The sequence below is a fragment of the Eulemur rufifrons genome, chromosome 3 (genome assembly GCF_041146395.1).
Source record: "Eulemur rufifrons isolate Redbay chromosome 3, OSU_ERuf_1, whole genome shotgun sequence".
In the NCBI taxonomy this organism is placed as follows: domain Eukaryota; kingdom Metazoa; phylum Chordata; class Mammalia; order Primates; family Lemuridae; genus Eulemur; species Eulemur rufifrons.
In genome coordinates, this window is record NC_090985.1 from 41039252 (window position 1) to 41055829 (window position 16578).

General features: G+C 38.0%; 1 protein-coding gene across 9 annotated transcripts in view; it reads right to left on the reverse strand.

The window, feature by feature from the left end:
- TBC1D31 (TBC1 domain family member 31) overlaps positions 1–16051 on the reverse strand; it is a 60116-nt gene extending 44065 nt beyond the window's left edge. For 5 of the 9 annotated variants that reach the window (XM_069466031.1, XM_069466028.1, XM_069466026.1 and 2 more), the window contains exons 1-4: positions 15847–16051; positions 11711–11857; positions 6711–6826; positions 2784–2962 (exon numbers count right to left, since the gene is read on the reverse strand). In XM_069466031.1, the coding sequence (XP_069322132.1) occupies positions 2784–2962; positions 6711–6826; positions 11711–11857; positions 15847–15923 (519 nt within the window). In that variant the 5' untranslated portion in view covers positions 15924–16051. The remainder of the gene's footprint in view (positions 1–2783; positions 2963–6710; positions 6827–11710; positions 11858–15846) is intronic. The other 4 variants (XM_069466034.1, XM_069466030.1, XM_069466032.1 and 1 more) reach the window with 1 other exon arrangement.
- Between the last annotated feature and the right edge of the window lie 527 nt (positions 16052–16578).

The window sequence follows — 16578 nt, forward strand, 5'->3', positions numbered from 1 at the left end:
TATTCAAGATAGGGATGCTCAACCTTTATTACTACTTTCATCTTACACCTAAGGTAAATAGCTTGTCTAAAACATTTAACATGAATCTACTTAAGTCTTTAGACTTAATTTCTGGTTTACAAGAAATACAGGGGAGAGGAAAACAAGTTAAACTACAATGATGAAAGGGCAAGATAAATCCAGAATATGGGATATTTTCCAAGACAATTGGCCTGGTCTCTCCAAAAAATTAAAGACATGGGAAAAAAAAAGTGGGATTAAGTTTTAGATTAAAAGAGCCACAATAACATGAGTTCCCTATCAAAGACCCAAAGAAAGTTACTTTGAGGGTCTCATGTATAATCAAAATAAATAAAGTTGTATCTAAAATATAGAATCAGAATCTGGAATAAAAATATAAGTTTAGTAAAAATTTGATAAGAATTAACATTTTACTTTAAGATTATGTTATAGTTATTTCCTAGTTTCAACAGCATAAGCCAGGAGTGGTAGTCATCTGGCCCACCCTCCAGGTTTTGTGCAGCCTAGGAGCTAAGAATGGTTTTCACATTTTTAAATGGTTACTGTGGAGACAAAAGCATTTCCATTTTGGATGCTAATCTGCCATGCTGACTTCTGATTAACCCTAGTCCAGGAACGTGTCCTGATTTCTACTTTATTTACTGTCCCAGCATACGAACATGTACTCACCATAAACTCTGCTCTACATCACAGCAACCTGATGTTATCGCACAAATCACAGGGTATAATGTACATAGCATTTGTGCTTGCTCTGGAGAATTGCCTTTAATTGTCCTGTATACTTCACATACACTCTTTCCCTATGGTATATGACCCCTGGGTCTGGGGAGCAACAGTGCGGAGATTTACCTGTCTTGCTGCCACCCAAGACCACGCCTCTGCCCATAAGTTCCCCAATAAATCGGACTTGTCTGCCTAGTTCTTTGGTTTCTCTGCTCCTTCTGTATTTGAGGGTCACTTTGCATATATGATCCTTTCATGGAACGTTTTTTTTTTTCTTTTTTTTTTTAAATGAGGTCTTGCTATATTGCCCAGGCTGGTCTCAAACTCCTGGGCTTAAGGGATCCTCCCATCTCAGCCTCCTGAGTAGCTGGGATTTCAGGCATGAGCCGTCACGCTTGGCTTTAAATGGTTACATTTTAAATGATTATATAATCTCACTCTTGGCCTGCAAAGCCAAAAATATTTACTATCTGGTCCTTTAAGTAACAATTTGCTGGTAATTTACAGACTATGGTGCTCCATTATTTTAGAAGAATAAACTGGTATGTATATATCACACCATACATATATTTTCTACATTTAATTTTATTCTTATACTACTAACATTTGGAGTCCTGTTTTTTAAACTAAAATGTCTAAATGATCAAGCAAGGTTAGCACTGGCAACTATCCAGTGTACACTTATTTTAATTTCATAGTACAAAGAACAGATGGTTTTTGTGTCAGTTTCATAACTCTGTTCCCATTGTGGGTTCAACTCCCAATGTTCTCTTCTTTGGAATTTAAAATTCAAAATTTAAGTACTAAAGCAGTTAAAGAAGAAAAGTCCCACTAAGACATTTGGCCTTAATCCCTAATGAATAAGCTGGCTTTTATCTCTTTTTAATTATTAAAGGCACATTAAAGAACTCTGGGATTTCCATGAACACTACAAAACAAAATTTGGGTTGACACACATTGTTAGCTGTTCAAGTTAATAACCAAGAAATTAAAAGCATGTATAATATAACCTGAAGCAAAATAATTAATCACACGGAAGACTCAGATATTCCTGAAAATAGTATTTAACTAATCAGATAGAAAAAAATAACTATACCTTAAAAGCAAAAGAGATGGATTTTTTTAAAAAGGGTAATGCATTTATATAATGGAATTCTAATCAGCAATAAGAATGAATGAACTACTGATAAATATAACATGGATAGATCTCAAAAACATGTTGAGTGAGAAATGTCTTACATAAAGTATTACTGAACAGTTCTATTTACATGAAATTTTAGAACCGGCAACACTGGTATATGGTGGAAAAACTTCAGAGTAGTGCTTACGCAGAAAGGGATACGATGGAACTTTCTGGGATAATGATAATGACAGATCTGAACAGCTTACACAAGTGTATGCATTTGTCAGACTTAAATGAATACTTAGGAATTATACATTTCATTACATATAAATTTTACATCAACAAATATTGAACCCTAGTCAATTAAATGCAGGCTTAAATATTCCTGGAGAACTACACTGATATCCACAGTTTACTTAAAACACATATATACACATAAAGAATTAATGAACAGAGGGACAGAAAGATGGATAGATCTATAATACAGTACAGTAACATGTAAAGTACAGAAAGGATAGTACAGTAACATGTTAATGGTAGAACCTAGATGGTGGGTGTACATATGTTCACTGTGAAATTCTTACAAATCTGCTGCATGTCTGAAATCTTTCATAACAAAATGTTGGGGGGGTTAAAAACTAAAACAAAACCAATCAACTAAACAACTGTCACCTTATGATAGTTGATGTTACAGTTATAATTAAAAAATAAATATATAAAGCTCGCCAAGTCATATATTATAGCCAAAGGCAGTATCTTTAATTGTGTTGGCTGCTTTGCTTTGCTTGTTGCTGAGTTACGAGAACACAGCTATGTGGGACAAAGTGAATCATTGCTCTTATGTCATCCATAAATCCTGCTGACCAAGAAACCAGCCCAAGAAGCACAACAGGCCGACATGTACCCACTCACTGACCTTTTGTATACCCACAGACTGGCGAATATTCAGCTTTCTTTTTCTCTGAAAGGTATCCAAGTCCCATAATTGTGCTGTATCAGAAGAAGTAGTGATGGCATATTTCCCCGATGCGTGCACAGAGATCGAAAATACTGATGATTCATGTCCTCTCATCCAGCTAACTAGCTCCTTGGTGACTGTGGTAAAAAGTAAAATTGTTATCCAGGTAAAACATTATACATCTATAAATAACATTATATATATAAACAGTATACACTGAACTGATTCAATTGATGGCTAGGTATTATATGAGGCACCTTCATTAACAGCTACAAAAATGGAAGCCTGTGGCTAGTTGATAAAGTATAACATGGGACATGTTAGTAACACATATATCACGGAGATGTCATAAGATGAGGGTGACAAAGCGTTCGATGAAGAATAGGCTCGAATGTGATGCTAGTGACTTTGGGCTTTCTCTTGTGGGCAATAATTTTACGTACAAAAATATCATGTCTAGACCTAGTGCGGTGGCTCACACCTGTAATTCTTGCACTCTAGGAGGCCAAAGAGGGAAGACCACTTGAGGCTAGGAGTTCAAGACCAGCCTGAGCAAGAGCGAGACCCCTGTCTCTACAAAAATTAGAAAAATTAGCCGAGCATTGTGGCACGCGCCTGTAGTCCCAGTTACTTGAGGTAGGAGGATCACTCAAGCCCAGGAGTTTGAGGTTGCAGGGAACTATGATGATGTTACTGCGCTCTAGCCTGGGAGACAGAGCGGGACACTGTCTCAAAAAAAAAAAAAAGTATATCTGCTCTGTGTTTTAGAAACAGCACTTTGAGAATATATGGTGGAAGGGAAGAGAGCGGATTAGAAGACTACTATATATGTAACTGTAATAATCAAAGCAGGAGATAAGGAGGGCCTAAACTAAAAAAGTAGCAATGGAGATAAGAAACCATTCAAGAGTTTTATTAAGGAGAAATAACAAAAAGCTTAGTGATCAAGTCAATCTATTGAGATAAAGGAGGAGTTAAGACTCCAACGGTTCTAATTTAGTTATATAAGCAGATGGTGATACTATTAACTGATATAAGAAATACACGAGGAGAAAGAGATTTAGCAGTGTGGGGAAAAGATAATAAATTTGATTTTTAAAATTGATTCTGAGGTGCTTGTGTGTGTAAGCAGAGGAAACAGTCTAGTAGGGAAAATTAAAACTATTCATGATAATTACGACTGGGTGGTAAAATTATAGGTGATTTTTATTTTCTCTTTACACTTCTCTGCATGTTAGTTTTCTCTAGTAGGCGTATGTTACCTTTATAATCAGAAAATTTCCTCCAGAAAGATGGAACTGAGGACAATGGTCAAAAAGCAAGGTATAAATATTCAAAACATTAAGATACAAAGTAGGTCAAAACCAAAGCTAGAGGGAACAGACAAATCCCTTAGGGAAACAGCTGTGATTTCCAAATACCAGCATAAAGTCTGGCAAAATGATCTATTTTTCATTGATCTTCAGTGAAATGAGAAAAATAAGAATACTGTGGTGATTTGTTCATGAAGTCAAATTTAAAGTACTACCCTTTAATTTAGTATTATGTCCCTACAAGTTTCTTTATGTTGGGGAAAAAAAATCCCTCATTTTATGAAATGAAGTTATATATTTTTTTCAATGCCAATTAGTAAAATTAAAAGCTGACAAACTATGTGGGCCCCTCTACTTTTTTTTTAATAATTGGGTCAAAAATCCTAGGAACCACTGACAGAATCCAGGAGAGACTACCAAGAAGCAGTTAGATATAACTACATGATGAGTGCGATGCGCACTGTCTGGGGAATGGTCACGCTTGAAGTTCTGACTCCGGGGGATGGGCAGGACATGGGCAATATATATAACCTGAACTTTTGTACCCCCATAATAAGTTGAAATAAAAAAAGAACAAAATACACAGAAGGTTAATCTGAAAAAAAAAAAAAGAAGCAGTTAGAAAGATAGGAGGAGAACCAAGAGAAGTAATAGTATGAAAACTGAAGACAGACTCCTGAAGCAATCCCAAGTGTTAAAGGCACTATAAGTAGGATGAAAGGTATGAAGGGGATTTAAAGAACCAGGAGTTACTAATGACCTTGGAGACAGAAGTCTCAATAGGGTGAGTTGGGGAGCAAGAGTCAGAATTCATCAATGGAGGCTGTGAGGAAGCAGCATTAGGCAGAGAAGGGAAAGAAAGAGGGAAGTGGCTGGGGAGCTAGGGAGGTGGAGACAGCATCTGGGGAATGGGCTTCATGGGGGTGGGGGTCAACAAGACAGAAAAGACTAGAAAGATGGAAGTAAGAAGAGAGAAGAGAATGGTGGAATCAAAGGAAAGCAATCACAGGTGAATATAAAGACTTAGTTTTTTTAGAAATTTTGTCATAGCACTTGTTTGTAATACCAAAAATTGGAAACAGTTTAAGTCCAGTAGGGAATAGGTTAAATAATTATGGTACTGTAAATATCTATACAGTAGAATCTAGGTATTGATTTTAAATATACCATATAATTTTTAATAAGGTAAAAAAATAACTCCACAAAATAATATATATTGTTAGAATATTAAAAAAAAATGTATGTGCATAGAAAAGACTGGAAAAATATATCTCCATTATGAAAATACTGACTGTGTCTCTAGTCGTTACTGAAGGATGACCACTTTATCTTCTTTGTATGCAGAGCAAGAGTGTAATACAGTGATTAAGAGCAGGGATTCTGCAGCCAGAGCACATAGACTGGAATCCGGCCTCCATGACATATAAACTGGGGGACCTTGGTCAAGTTACCTGTGCCTCAGTTTCCTCACCTGCAAAATGGGGATAATAACAGTATCCATCTCCATGGGTTATTATGATGATTAAAATTAATCAATATGCATAAAGTCATAGAACAGTCCCTGGCAAAGAGTAAACACTGTATAAGTATTAACTATCAGTATTATTACAATTGTTTTTATATACCTTTCTAAATAATATAACACATTGATTATTTAATAAGAAAAAATATAGTTATCTCTTTAAGAGGTTTAGTCTACAGAATTCTATGTTCCCAATTAAAAAAAAAACATGATATAAAATACACAGGTTGTATTTTTTTTAAAAAGTATTGCTGTACATGTATAGTAAGGAATTTGACCTTCAAAGAGAGGTCTGACCTCTACCCAGGCTTCTGAGAGGTGACCTCTAAACCCCCAGACTTTCCCAAGTGATAGGCGTCATTGTTATTCCTGGTGGGTCCCTCACATCATACAGAGAGTTTATGCTAAGGAGAAGACTCAGGATGGGAGAAACCTACGCCAGAAAGACCAACAATACGCTTAGAAGGCTGGGGCTTTGGGCCAGGTGACATGAGCCTAACCTCTCAGGAAGAGAGGACTGGAAATTGAAGTCAACCATGTGGGTACTAATCCAATCAATCACAACTATGCAATGATGCCTCAATAATTGCTCTTGGCACTGAAGCTTGGGAGAACTTCCTGGGTCAACGATACTTGGTGCAGACTGCCACACATTGATGCCGGGAGGGTAACTTGGAAGCGTAACATGTCCCTGAGAACAGTGGAAGCTTCCCTCTGGGAAGCCTCCCAGATTCCACTCTACGTGTCTCTTCATTTGGCTGATTCTAATTTGCATCCTTTCACTATATTAAAACTGTAATCATAAGCATAGTAGTTTCCTAAGTGCTGAGTTGTTCTAGTGAATTATCAAACCTGAGGATAGTTGAGTAACCCTGAATTTGTAGCCAGATCTCCAGTGAAGGTGGTTCTGAGACTCCCAAGCTTGTAGCTGGTGTCTGAAGCGAGGGCAGTCATGTGGACTGCTCCCTCAAACTGTACAGTCTAGTAAACTCCTTGCAGTTCTTCAGTCTATATTTTACGCTGCTTCAAAAGACAAATAGAACTTCTTACCTGTATCAAAACATTTAATAGAATAATCAGCTAATGCCACAAGGAATTCAGATTTCCTACGAAGATTAAAGGCCAGAGCTGTGCAAGCTTGTGCTGTTCGCTGAACAAGATTAAACCTATTAAGAAATCATTGCATTAGTATCAGAAATTCTTCCAATAATCATAAATTTCACATTGAAGAAGTCCTAAGAGATGAAAATGAAACCCAGAAAAATGAGCTACCATTTAGTAGGCCAAAAATAGATAATGAAGGGTGCTATGTGCCACTGTATAGAGTTTGGATTTCACTCATGCAGAATGAGAAGCCAATGTAAGTTTTCAGCATAGCAGAATCACAATCAGGTATGTTTTTTTATGAAAATGATCCTGCCAGCAATGGCAAATGGATGGAGGGACAAGGAAAAAAACGGAGATCATTAAGAAAGCTACTACAGGCTGGGAGCGGTGGCTCATGCCTGTAATCCCAGCACTTTGGGAGGCCGAAGTGGGAGGATTGCTTGAGGCCAGGAGTTTGAGACCAGCCTGAGCAAGAGCAAGACCTCATCTCTACAAAAAATAGAAAAATTAGCTAGGCATGGTGACACTTGCCAGTAGTCCCAGTTACTTGGGAGATTGAGGCAGGAGGATCACTTGAGCCCAGGAGTTTGAGGATACAGTGAGCTATGATGATGCCACTGCCCTCTAGCCCAGGAGACATAGTGAGACCCTGTCTCCAAAAAAAAAAAGCTACCACAGGAAATCTCAACTAGAGATAGGAGAGGTTTCAGAAGTTAAGGGGAAAGACACTTGGTATGCATTAAACATGGAGTAAAGAAGGTAATCAGGAATTGCTCTTCTAAGCTTGTTGTGATGATTAAATGAAATGATACATGTTGAGTGCTTAACAGAGTACTTGGCACATAGCTAGAGTTTAATTTGCAAAAAATTAAGCTTTTAGGCTGGGCACGGTGGCTCACGCCTGTAATCCTAGCACCTTGGAAGGCTGAGGTGGGAGGATTGCTTGAGCCCAGCAGTTTAAGACGAGCCTGAACAACATAGGGAGACCTCATCTCTAGAAAAAATTAAAAAAATAAGCTGGGTGTGGTGGCACACACCTGTAGTCCCACCTACTCAGGAGGCTAAGGCAAGAGGACTACCTGAGCCTAGGAGTTTGAGGTTGCAGCAAGCTATGATGATGCTACGCCACTGTACTGTAGCCTGGGCAACAGAACAAGACCCTGTCTCAAAAAAGTTAATTAATTTTTTTGAGTTTCAGCAAAAGGAGGACAAGTTTGGGGGTAGGAAATAATAAGTCTAGTTTTAAACATGTTTAGTTTAAGGCCCTTATAAAATATCTAGAGCCATGCTGTCCGAAAGAAGTGTAATACGGGCCACATGTGTAACTTAACATTTTCTAGGAACCACATTGAAAAGGTAAAAACAGGTGAAATTAATCTTAACAACATACTTTATTAATTCAGTATGTATCTAAACTATTGTCATTTCAGTATTTAATCAATAAAAAAATCATTGAGATATTTTACATTCTTTTTTTTATCTTTAGTCATCAAAATCCAGTGAGTATTTTAAATTTATACTTGCAACATACCTCAATTTGGATTAGCCACCTTTCAAGGGTTCAAGGGCCATATGTAGCTAGTGTCTATCAAAGATTTCTAATAGGGAATAGAAGCAGATCTGAGTCAACAATGTTTACGTGGCAGATGAAGACTGAGGCTTGGTGGTGATGAGATTATCATACTTGCAATATGGAAGGAAGCAGGCCAAGGACAGATGTCTGGGAAGCACAACATTAAAGGGGCAGGCACTGGAAGAAGAGTTGGCAAAATAAGGGAAAAATGATCAGAGAGTTAGGAAAATTCAGCAGAGTGAAGCCAAAGAAAAAAATATCAAGAAGTAGGAGAAAACAAGAATTTTCAGTACTTTAGTAAAATGAGTACTGAAAAGAGATCATTGGAGTGGGCAATCACTAAGATTTGAGAGAGCCCAGAATAGTGGGCTTTATAATCAAGTCTGAAGTCAAGTCTCAGCTCTACCACTTACTGCTCAGCTGTGAATGATTCTAGTGAAGGGGGGCATAATAAGCCACCCCAAAACATGCTACTTTGGCATAAGGATTATTCTGAGCCGAAAGTGAGAAGCAGACACAAGAAATGTTCTCTGCCCTCCCTCATTTGCCTAAACATTTACGTAAGTTTGGGTAAATTTACGAAGGTGTCCCTCCTCCCCTCTCTACCAGCAAGGACAAAGGCTGATCAAGGAGAGGACTTCGACCCTTATCATCCAGGAGATGGCACCAGAGAAATCTACATAATTAGCTTTTACCTATCATTAATTAGTTTCCTATATATTTGCCTTCCCACAATTTACTGACCATAGAGACTGAAGGTCCTTTCCCTTTGTCTTGTCACTTCTTTAAAAATTTGTTGTTCTTTGTTGAAGATACTATATAAACCAGAGTCTGAGCCATTTCTTTGAGTTACTAATTTCTGGGTACTCCCATGTGTTATATGCATGATACAAGTTAATAACTTGTTCATTTCCCCCTTGTTAATCTGTCTTTTTTTTTTTTTTTTACAAGGGCCCCAGTTAAGAACATAGAAAGGTAGAGGAAAAATTATTTTTTCTCCCCTAAAACAGATATGGAAAAGGGACAGTGGACAAAATAGAGAGGAATGAATACTCATAGTGCAAAGTCACTATAGAAGATAGGGATTAGCATTGGAAGAAATTAAGATCCTATTTTTATGAATAAGGTAACAAAGAAGCATGGATGGTTGAATTTACAGATATATTTGAGGCTGCAATGGGGGAGGAGGAAGGGAAGCGGTAAGGTGTCTATTTTCTGAAAAATTAGGAGGCATGGCAGTGATAGTAAGAGCAGGGTCCAACACAAAAAGACAAGCAAACTGATAAAGGTTTGTAATACTTGGTGGAGAATGGGAAAAATAAAAAAATTAAAAAAAGAAAAGAATGGGAAAAATAAATGACAGTAGATAAACAAACGAAGTACTAAGAATCACTGATGTTGAAATTCATTATTCTGTAATGGAATCAATCAACAATCATTTTTATTTTGTTCAGGAGTATAAGCAAAGAGATAGTAGTAATGATTTAAGACTGGGAATTGGCAGGGTAGGTTACACAAGACTAAAGGGTAGAAGAATTGGGACCATTACTTCTTTGGTAAAGGGCAGAAATGATTAACAGATTTCTACCTAATAAATCATAGATAAGTAAATCATATTAAATATATGACCTCTTCTTTTCTTGAACTACTTGAGAATAAGTTATCAAGATCATGTTTCCTACAAACAAGAAAACCTTACATAATCAGAGTACGACCATCAGAATAAAGAAACTACATTTATATATTACCATCATCTAATTCTAAAACCAATCAAACTTTGCCAATTATCCCAATAATGTTCTCTACAGCAAAAGAATCAATCAGATTCATGCCTTTGTCATGACTATTTAATCTCCCTCAGTCTGGGAGTTCAGTCTTTACCCAATTTCATGACCTTGACCCTTGTGTAGATCAGACAGTTTTGTTACTGAATGTCCTTAATTTAGCTTTGTCTGATGATTCCACTGATTAGATTCAAGTTATATATCTTGGCAGGAATACCACAGAAATGATACTGTGTTCTTTTCACTGCATCCTATCAGGTGGCATACAAATTTTGATTCATTCCACTATTGGTTCTATTAACTTTAATCATATCATTAAGGCAGGGTTTACCAGGCTTCTTCACTGCATTATTACTCTTTTTTTCTTCTGTAATTAATAAGTACTTGGTGAGGAGATACTTTGTGACTATGCAATATCCCATACCTTACTAAGCAATTTATTTTGTTGTTTGATTGCAACATGAACTCATGGATTTCAATTTTATTCAATGGAATATGACCCAGTACTATCATTATTTATTTGTTATTTAAATCATTACTTATTTGGATGCTCAAATTATCTCCAATATGGCCAGAAGGAGCTCTTCTAAACTGGTGCCTGTGTCCTTTTGACACATCCCTATCATCCTTTGAACAATTCCTTCTTTCTGGCAACAAAATGTTACAGGCTCATCCTGTACTTTCCCTGGCTCCATTCTGAAATTGGCCATTTCTGCAAAGATCCCTGATTCCTTTCAGTAGAAAGTGGTATTTAGAAAACAAGAACTGGACACCAGGTATATTCATTGCTATTGGCATGTTGTTATTCTCAGGCCCTGAGTGGACAAAGCTAGGGAATATATGTACATAACTTTGTATATACTTTGATTTATTTCTATATCTATTCAAAACCAGTACTTTACACTGATATATCCAATTCCGATCTAGTATCACCATTTTCATTCTGGTTGTCTCTTTTCCATATTGTAAGCCCCTGTTCCAATAGTGAGGAACTTGGCCTTCATTATCCCCAATATATTTATTAGATCAAAGCCCCATATTAAACTTGCCATCATTGCCCCATCTCCCATGCAGACACCCTCTGACTCTCTTGCTGGGCTGCTGTAGTTCTCCCTCCCACCGAGCCCTACTGTATGGACCTTCATCAATCCCACCTAACTGCTTTTGGACTAAACTGTTCCACAAGGGAAGAAAAAAGGAAAACTGAAAATCAGTTCTTTAAAATTCTTGGATCTAGTACACTGTAATAATAATATACAAAGGAAATTGTGCTCTTTCTAAATTGCCTAATGAAGTACTAGAAATTAAGTGATAAATTAGCAGTAACAAATTTTTTAATTTAAGAAAAAACAAGCTGCTAGAGACACTTTTAAAACCAGCACTTTAATTCTTTAAAAAAGTTAGGCCATGTAATCTTTCTATCCTTTCCCACTTTCTTCCTTCAGCACTTACATCAATGTTTTACAAGATACCTGAAATATAAAACTTAATAAATCTTTCTGAATGAATAATGAACAGCAGGTACTAAAATAGTCAGTGAAGTAATAACTTTTTAAATAAAGTAAATATCAAAAGTATCTGCTTACCTATTTCCATACAAGTCAAAAACATAAATATTTCCTTGATGGTCCCCAGCAATTAAGGAATCACCTGAGCCATCAAAAGCCACATTCAAAAATCGCAAAACTTTTGGATGGTAATCAGAAGTGTTGTGAATGATGTTCACTATAATTCTGTCAAAGAAAAAAAAACATTAAATTCTATGTCAAGTATTACTCAATTTTATGAAAAAATATGGCTTTTAGAGTATACTAATTTTGAAGGCTACCTATTCTTCCCTCTCCTACTGCTACTGCTCCTCCCATCCCCTAGAATCAATCTTACAAGGATTTCTGAAAACAGGTCAGAAAGTTATTCCTTACCAAAGTAGCTACTGTTCATTCATTCATCAAATACTTGTAAATTCACTGTGTCAGACACCAAACAAGCCAGGCACTGCAAATAATTGATAGACATGGTCCCTGACCACATGGAGCTTATAGTTTAGTGGTAAAGACAGACGTTAAAAAAATAAACACACATATAATAGATTCATAAGCAGATTTATAAATTGTGATTAAGTGATAGACAACAGGGAATGAGATTTTGTGATATAGAATGTTCCAAAGTGAATAAACATACATGAGTTTTACTTTCATTTCTAACATATCTACTATAGTACCCTGGCAGGTAAGCTCTGCAAGGACAGGACCACTGCTTATTCATCACTGTATCCTGGCATCTGGCCTACAACTCACAAAAGGCATTCAAAATATGCCTGCTGAATGAATGAATGCATTAAGAAGTCATTCTTTAAAACCCACATTAATCATACTTCTATTCAAAAGATTAAGAAAGTTTATTTTTCAATATTATTCTATAGAAACATATGTAATGATTAAAAAGCTAAATGAAAATGAAAACATTCTCAAAAACCTTAGGTTTTATTTATTTTTTTTTTGTTTTGTTTTGTTTTTTTTTTTTTTTTTTTTTGAGACAGAGTCTCACTCTGTTGCCCAGGCTAGAGTGAGTGCCGTGGCGTCAGCCTAGCTCACAGCAACCTCAAACTCCTGAGCTCAAGTGATCCTCCTGTCTCAGCCTCCCGAGTAGCTGGGACTACAGGCATGCGCCACCATGCCCGGCTAATTTTTTCTATATATATTTTTAGCTGTCCATATAATTTCTTTCTATTTTTAGTAGAGGTGGGGTCTCACTCTTGCTCAGGCTGGTCTCGAACTCCTGAGCTCAAACGATCCGCCCACCTCGGCCTCCCAGAGTGCTAGGATTACAGGCGTGAGCCACCGCGCCCGGCCTAAAAAAACCTTAGGTTTTAAATAGCTGATACATACATAAACATGATTCAAAGAAAAAAAATGGCAAAGGAAAAGAAAAATGTACACATAGGGGAAAAAGATGAACATACCCAAATGTTATAATGATAGCGGTCGCCTGCATATAATAGGAATATGGCTTTTGCCCCTTCTTTCTACTTTTCGATATTTTATACATGTTCTTTAATGATCATATACTACTTTCATAAGAGGAAAGACAAACTTTGTTAAGAACACACAGCTACATTTGTCTAAAGTTACTATATTTTTGAGAGGAGGATCATATACCATATACCTCTTGAAAAAAATATTTATAAAATTTGTGGCACATAGGCCGGGCGTGGTGGCTCGCGCCTGTAATCCTAGCACTCTGGGAGGCCGAGGTGGGTGAATTGTTTGAGCTCAGGAGTTCGAGACCAGCCTGAGCAAGAGCGAGACCCCCGTCTCTACTAAAAATAGAAAGAAATTATCTGGCCAACTAAAAATATATATAGAAAAAATTAGCTGGGCTTGGTGGCGCATACATGTAGTCCCAGCTCACTCGGGAGGCTGAGGCAGTAGGATAGCTTAAGCCCAGGAGTTTGAGGTTGCTGTGAGCTAGGCTGAGGCCATGGCACTCACTCTAGCCTGGGCAACAGAACAAGCCTCTAAAAAATAATAAATAAATTAAAAAAAAATAAAATTTGTGGCACAAAATAACTCCTTAAAAAAATATATGTGTGTATATTCTGGTCTAGAATAATGTCATTCTTTACTACAACAATAATTTTTAATCATGAAAATTTTATCTTTACTTTTTGTGAATATTTGGATCTTAACATAGAAACGTCTATGTTACTCATTATAACTTCATTAAAGCATGCTAAACTGAACTAAGTGGATTAAACATCTTCTACTGGTTTATCTAAACATACACTTTTTTTTAGATACATTAAGGGAAACAGCAAAATTCTTACCATGCTTATTTTTACCTAGTATCAAGGAACTAAAAATCCAAAAATAAACGTACTGAAATGAGAAGCAATAATATCAAAATGTCCCTGGCAACTAAATTCAGACATAGTAAAAATGACTTTTCCTTCCAGTCTTTTTTCTGTAACATTTACATGTGTTCTGTTTACAAAATTACATGATCATTGTTCAAAATATGGAAAATACATAAATACACTAACAAATAAGTACTTGATTATAACCCTACCATCTAGATGTAATCACAATTAACAGCAAACATTCTGCCCGTCTGATTTTTCATATAAATCACACATGCAAGAAATCACACATGCAAGCATTTAGTAGAGCAACTTCCTTTCAATTGACCGCAGGTTGCCTGAAAGAGTTTTTCAGTTCTTAAACATAGTATCAAATATTTACTGAGTACCAAATGTGTCAGACAATGTGTCTGGTAAGTCTGATTATCCCCTTAGTCTTAGTGATCAATTTGCCCGAGGTCACAGAGCTGGTAAGTGGACATTTACTTTAACTAAATCCATCTGACTCCTAGTCAGGGCTATTCGCCTCTCTAAACAGCGTAAACAATGGGTTTTAATGAATAAAAAGAAAGCTAAGTTTTAGTGGAAGAAGCAAACGATAAGGACATTTGAACAATAAACCTGTTTCTTTCATTTTTTTAAATCTTGCATGTATATCTAGATGTTTTAGAACAGCAAGAAATAAAATTAGTGTAGATTGGCTATAACTTTCAAAATGTTTTAAAAATACCAGAGGTACTGATGGCCTTTACACAAACCCAGATTTGGAAATGAAAAACTTGAAGAATCCTCACTGTAGACAATTTTTTATTCAATTATATTGATGAGACAGCACATTGATAAAGGGGACTGACAACAGCCAGAAACCAAACAAGCTGCTGGTAAAATGTCTAGCACAGCGCTTTGGGCACCGTAGTAAAAAGTCTGTTGATTTATGGAGAAGCAACCAAAAGATCAACAGAAAAATCACTAGAACAAGAAACACACTGAAACATGAATTCAAACGATGCAGCAAAGTCCATGAAACCCCAGGGAATTGGAAGCAATAAGATTACTCTGTGCGCAGCAATAGGAACCCCAAAGAGCACCACTTTGGAGCAAAGGTTTCCAATGAAGTCACCAAGAGAAACTGCGGCTTAAACAGGTCAGATAACTGGGAATAGAATGAAAAGCAGCCCTGGCAATACTTGAAGGCCGCGTGCAATTAGAATGTAACCCCTACCCCTAACACACACGCCTGTATATGTGAACTCAGGAAACCGGAAGTTTTTGTTCCGTTGCTGCCCCCAGGGCTTAGAAGCGTGCTTGGCACACAGCAGGCCCTCAACAAATAGTTGACGAATGCATGCGTGTCTGAATACACACAGTGCACTAAGAATGCATAAGCTGCGGCCTTCGGAAGGGGCAGAAGTGTATTGCTTTCCCAACCCGCAGCTCTCTTAGAGTTCTTTTCCAGATGCAACCGTTAAATATTTACTAAGCATCTACTACGTGCCAGGGATACTACAGGGATACCATGATAATTAATGAAGGAAGCCTCCTGGCACTCACCAAGAAGCGCAAATTCTTACATAAAGAGAACCACCTGCCTCCTGCTCCATGCTGTCCCGGACCAGACCTCTACCCCCTGAACCTGGAAGGGGGTCTCTGTGACAGAGATCGTGGCGTCTGGAGCTACCTACTCTTGATGAGGTCACCCAACCCAGGGAAGCACGGCAGGGTCAGGGGCAAGGCCCGCACCGCTACCTGGCCCCTTGCATCCCTTCCTGAGTCTGAGCCACAAACGCCTCTCCAGGGACCAGACCCGCCCCTCGCCGGTCTCCACCCCCTCCACAGCCCGCGCTCTCCCGCCGCGGCCTTTACCCATCCCGAGTGGCTGGAGACGGCTTGCGGTGCCATATCTTGCCGCTCTCCTTGTTGCCCAAGTCCGTGCTCTGCATGTCGAAGCCCAGCCGAGACCGCCGGCGGCCTGGTGGGTAACCGTCCCGGCGCCTTCCCAGCAGGCCCCGCGCTCCCGGCCCGGGAAGTTTGAGCGCTGTCCGCCACGGCCCGATCCCCCGCGGCCCGAACCAACCGCTTTCGTTCCTCCCAAACTTGGCCCAGGTGATCCCTCCCGCTCTGGACAATGGAATCGACCAAAGACCTTCTCTTAGACTCCGCCCCTATTGTGGTCACGCCCCCGTTAGAGAACCAAGCCTTCTGGGAATCGTAGTTTTCTGCAAGTGGCAAGAAAAGTGATTTTCTCCTGTGGTCTCTGCATTCCGTTTTAAATTACGGTTAGGGATTAAGGGATTGTATAGAGATAACTAATAAGCAAGGAGCCAAATGCATCGAGAACTGGAGAACTTAAGGGTTCCTTTTATAGAACTTTCAGGGTCGAAAGAACCTTATAGAAGAAATAGTCCATTCTTCTTGACCTTCTAACCATCCTCAGTTTTTTCAGTTCCGTAATCTGACAAAATGCTCTGGTGTGATGGTGTCTGGTCCACCAATCACGGCCCAGAAAAGCAATAATATCATCAACAACCAGCTGCATTGACATCATTGAGTTCTTTTTTGTAAAAATTCACTTAGAATTTCTGTAGTGTTTACTAG